At 43.9% G+C, this 5,522-nt stretch overlaps 1 protein-coding gene across 1 annotated transcript in view; it reads left to right on the plus strand.

Moving 5' to 3' along the window:
• Positions 1 to 5,522, plus strand: part of SNTB1 (syntrophin beta 1) — a gene marked incomplete at its 3' end in the record, with an annotated part of 321,501 nt that overhangs the window by 309,296 nt on the left and 6,683 nt on the right. The window contains exon 5 of the mRNA XM_007943433.2: positions 4,300 to 4,496. Within this exon, the coding sequence (XP_007941624.1) occupies positions 4,300 to 4,496 (197 nt within the window). The remainder of the gene's footprint in view (positions 1 to 4,299; positions 4,497 to 5,522) is intronic.

Here is a 5,522-nt window from a genome sequence, read left to right on the forward strand (position 1 = left end):
GCCATTGAGCCAGTTCCGACTCATAGCAACCCCCTTTGGGTTTCTGAGGTGGTAAAGCTTTGTGGAAGTAGATCGCCCAGTCTTCCTTCCATGGAGTGGCTGGTGAGTTTAAACCAACTACCTTCTGGTTAGCAGTCAAATGCTGTAGGCACTTGCCAAAAGGGCAAGGAAGCCACATCTGACCTCTAATTGCACGAGAGGAAGACAGAATCACTATCAGTAGCCCAAGGCCATTACTGTGAGGCCAGACATACTGCCTCCCTCCAGCCCTTTCACCAACTCTGACACCAACCGTTCCTGCCACAGCACCCACCACCTCTCTACTGGGTTCAATAATTCACTGCAGTGGCCACACAGAACTCACAGATTACGGGGTTTATTAGGGAAGCACCAGGCTACAATTGAAGTTCAGGAAAAATGCTCTCTCTCTCAGCCCGCTGTCTCTCAGAGTCTCTCTCCCAGCAGTACATGTCTCTCGGTGTCTTTCTCAGCAAGAGTGTCTCTTGGGTCTCTTTCCCAGCAGCGCGTGTCTCTCGGGAGCGCGTTTCTTCTTAGCCAACAGTCAGAGAGACTTCTGCCTCTAGGAGGTCTCCTTTTGAGCCCAGCAGAGTGGCCAAACCAACCAATCATAACATCAGAATTCTAAGCACCTGAGAGAAAGCGTGAACCTCCCAGAACATTGCTTTGTGCCACTCCCAACAGAAATACCCCAGGTGAACGATTTTAATGATCAGGAGCCACTCAGTTGCTCAGGACAAATTCCACCATGGAGTTCATAAAGACTTATGGCTAGAAAAGCCATGCCAGGTAATTTAACTACACCACAGCACTACACCACCAGAGCCCCTTAACATTCTCCCTGAGGGTGGTGAACCTTATTTTCTCTCCCCTTCTGCCTCTCAGTACCCTCACACTGCTGCCAGGATGTGACAGAGTTGCTGTCCTTTGTGTGGATATTTAGGGGATGGAAAGTGAGAACAAGTTAAGCCATAGCTGGTATAAGGGAACAATTTTTATTGGCTGAGTACCATGATGTGTGAAATATTGGGGTACGTTCATTCTTTATTTTATTATATACCAAATATATCAGTTACCATTGAGTTGACTCTGACTCATGGTGACTCTTTGTTGTCAGAGTAGAGCTGTGCTCCTTAAGGTTTTCAATGGCTGATTTGTGTGTGTGTGTGTGTGTGTGTGTGATTTGGGTGAAAGAGAAAATTCATTTTCCATGCAGCAGCTCACATACACTTTGTCTTATGACATTGACTGCAGTTTCCCACAATGCAACAGTACCCCCTCCTGCCCATACTTACCTCTTCCCTGTGTCCTTCCCTCTCAGGCACTCCTGCCCCCAGAGCTGTCTCCCTGTGCATACACAGCCTTTCTTTCCCTTATGATTGATCACCCTAAGGAATGCATCTACCTAATGTAAATCTTCAGCTCAAATGTCTGTCTTTTGTTTGGCTGGAAGCCACAGGAGTGCATTTGATTCCAGACCTGAAGGGACCATAGTCTAGGGGCCATAGTCCCAGGGGTTCCACCAGGCTGTATCAGACCAGCAAACCTTGGTCCACCCCCCCTTTTTTTTTAAACGATTTTGAGTTTTGTTCCACATTATTTTCCCATTCTATCTAGGATCTCCTACATAGATCCCCCTCTGAGTGGTTGACAGTGGTAGCCAGGCACTATCTAGTTCTTCTGATCTCATAGTCATATAGGCTGAGGATCGCATGATGTACCAGTCGCTTGGACTAATTGTTTCCATGAATCTTTGGGTTTCTTCATTCTTCTTTGCTCTGGACAAGGAGAGACCCATCATTGCATCTGGATGGCTGCTTGCAAGTTTTTCAGATCCCAGCCCCTACTCGCCAAAGTAGGATGTGGAACAATGTTTTTCTGTAGTATGTTATGCCAATTGAGCTTGAACCTGCAACCATGGTCCCGAGCCCACAGGTCCAACTGCTCACTCCCTCTGGGTAGCTGGTTATGGCCAAGAAGTGACTACAACCTTGTCCCTTTACAGATACACTTGTAGAAACATTGTCTGTCAGTGACTGATTTTTTGGAAGTCAATCACCAGACTTTTGTTCTGAGGTACCCCTGGGTAGATTTGAACCTCCAACCTTTTTGTTAGCAGCAAGTGCATTAGCCATTTGCAGCAACCAGACACTCCAACATAAAGAAGCTTGTGAGCCTGCTTCCTTTCACATGTTAGAAACATGATAACCGCTGTGCTACAGAAACTTTATCACACTTAATCCCAATCCTATGAGGTAGGAGTATTTTCTTTAAAATTAGAAAACTGAGGGTAGGGATAAAGGATGAAAATAATACTTACTGAGTATAAACCATGGTAGGTTCAGTGCTAGTACAGTATATAGATTAGTTCATGTAATCTTCACAGCACCATGTTATGAGGTAGCAATTCTTAGCAAATTAAACAAATGGCAGAATGGGGTTATACAGTAGTGTTTATGACTCCTAAACCTTTGTCACTTTCCACTTTCCCATGCTGCTTACCCCTGTGCTTAACTGGTACAGAGTTTCAGATTTTAAAAAGACAGAGCTAGATGTATTTCTGAAAGCAACGAAAACTTAAAACACTGAAACTTTGAGCACAAAACACTTGTAAGAAACCAAGAAAATACAATATAAGTTCTTGATGCTTATAGACACCTTTTCTTAATAAAATTTGACCTGCCCTTCCGACCACCTTTAAAGCCTTCATTTAGCATTTGGGAAATGCTTTTGGTTTTCTTTAGCCTCATTTTGATCTGGAAATCTCCGACAGCTTTGTAGTCAACTCCTGCTCATTTCTCATTACAAAATGCCCAGCTCTCTCTTGCACGACTGGGCTCAGGCCCTCCACGTTAATTCCTGTGGCTGGGCACCCATCAACAGACGATTCCTGTCACACTTTTGCAGACACTTCTCTCAATGAGATTCATGGAACTGCCTTAAAATGCCTAAGCATTTTACAAGCAAAAGATTTTTCAATTAACCTCTTTCTTCAAGTTGACACTGTAAACCACCTTTCCACCTAATTCCAACTTTGTAAGTAAAAGACAGCTGTCCAGAGGTACACAACAAGCTATATAATATTTTGTTCCACTGATAACTTTGGCTTACAGTATTTAAATTGACAAGAGAAAATAAGCTTTTGGATTTCCTTTGTGTAATTTTTAATCTAGTGGTAAAGACCCCTTTGCCTAAAAACTCTCTCAACCCGCCACGTGGATAGACACCTGGCATTTCTCTAAAAATGCTAACATGTTTCTTTCTGTATTAAAAGATATGACTGAACATGCAAATACCCTGGAGAGAAGTAAAATTTACTAACTTATGCTTGTGCTACCTTGCACATCATTGATAGGAGAGTCTCTACAAAAAGGAGGTTGAAAGAGTGAGGAGAAGCTGAGAACATGAGAAGCTCAACGTGTCTAATGGAGGCGAATCAGAAAACGGAGGCAAATAAGAAAGCAGAGCCAGTGTCTGCCCAGAACGTGCCCGTGAGAGCTCTGCTTCCTGATTTCTTAAGTGTGGCCTTTTAGAAAGTATTTACTATGCTGGGAGTTGCATTTTATGCTGAGAATAAGTGTTTAAGTCAGTGCAAATCGTGTGTAGTTAAAAATTACTCTTGAAAATCCCTGAAATCTTGCATAAAGTGCAATTCACTGTCATGTCTCAAGAAGTTCAATATTTTGAGTTCCTTCTCAAGCTGTAACACAGATTGTTGCTTCTTAATTGCCTTCCAGATAGTCTGCTTTTGCAGACTATGTGCATGAAAAATGCATGCTTGGAAGTACATACAATGAAGCCAGGTGTTCCAGCTACAGGAAGTGCAGGAGAACTCCGTCTGACCCGCACTGGGGCATACATATGCTCGGAAATGGAATGGGTGGGAGCAGTTCCTAACACTATGGAAATTGTTCTCTCGTGTACTTATTTCTTCTTTCTCTTCATGGCGGAATGAGAATAGTGAATTTGCACAAGTTAAAGCCCCATTACTCACCTGCTCTGCATCTTCAACCAGATGCACAGTTATTGGGCATCATCTTTGCCTCCTCCTACCACGGGGGCAAGAGCTTCCTGGGCCTTGTCTTCTTCTCCTTCTTCCAGGGGGTAAGAGCTGGGAAGAGGCCCTGGCAGGAAACCATGGAGAGCAGTAAAGTGGACCTCTTTGCTTCCAGATCAGAAAAATGAGAGCAAACCACCATTTTTGGCCTAAGTGATACATCAGATGGCTGAAACAGTCTCTCTTTTGATGATTATTTTTCTCTCACTCTTTTTAAATTCCAGGCTGGTCCATTCAGGTCCTGGCAAGGGATCACCCCAGGCTGGTGTGGATCTGTCCTTTGCAACCCGAACTGGTACCAGGCAAGGGATTGAAACACATCTCTTCAGGGCAGAGAGCAGCAGGGACCTGTCCCATTGGACAAGGAGCATAGTCCAGGGCTGCCATCACTCAGCTGAACTCATTACTGAAATCACCACCGGTGAGTAGGGCTGGCTCTGGGCCACCTATGTCGTGAGTATGGAAAGAGCGCACCCTCCACTCCATCCTAGCATCAAAGTCATTTCCATTACTGGCCTTTGAGTAGATAAACTTCCAGTGGTAAGCTTGACTTTAAATTCCTGTAAATTAAAGGTATGTGTGTCTTACTACAATAAGTTTGGCTGCCTTATCCCACTTTCATTCCAAAGAAGTCAGTGACTTGAATAGTCAGATGTCATTTACCTCCATTTTCCTGATAGCTTCCTGGAGGGATGGACTTTTGAGGCATGAACTAGTTGGGTTCTTGGTTATGAACAATAGAAACTGACTCTGGGTAATTTACCACAGAATAAAACTATGGGAAAAAGAGCACATAGCTCACAGAATTGACCTGAAAACTGGAAAAACAGGTTGTGAAAAAAGGAAGCAAAGGCATCTAAGTGGGGGTAACATAGCAAAAGGGTCACCTTGGGAAGTGAGCCCCTGCTCCTGGTGTGAATGGAGGGGTAGAGGCAGGACAGAAGGGTCAGCCCGTGAATGCAGACCACATTCGTGTAGAGCCGTAAGAAAATACTAGTTAATGGGAGAAATCGGATGTGTGCATAGAAGAAAGAACCCACTGTTACAGAGCACCTGCTGTAGACTAGACATTTTATATAATGTGAGGCACCCTGTTGGCACAGTGGTTAAAGTGCTCAGCTGCTAGCCAAAAGTTTTGTGGTTTGAACCCACCAACTGTTCCATGGGAGAAAGATGAAGCAATCTGCCTCCAAAAAGATTTACAACGTTGGGAACCCTATGGGGCAATTCTACTCTGTCCTGCAGGGTTACTATGAGTCAGAATCTACTTAATGGCAGTGAGTTTTTTGGGCTATATAATGTCTTTCAGTGTTTTTCATGCTGAACTATTTGGTATGTCTATGTAGGGAGAAGTGTGCCCAAGATCATGTATAGGGTTGGCAGACATTGTTTTTACAAGTGTATTTGTATGTTCTGTTAGAATTCCCAGGCATATAATAGAGCTGAC

This window comes from Orycteropus afer, unplaced genomic scaffold (genome assembly GCF_000298275.1).
Source record: "Orycteropus afer afer isolate SDZICR_OR568_19922 unplaced genomic scaffold, OryAfe1.0 scaffold00106, whole genome shotgun sequence".
Lineage (NCBI taxonomy): Eukaryota > Metazoa > Chordata > Mammalia > Tubulidentata > Orycteropodidae > Orycteropus > Orycteropus afer.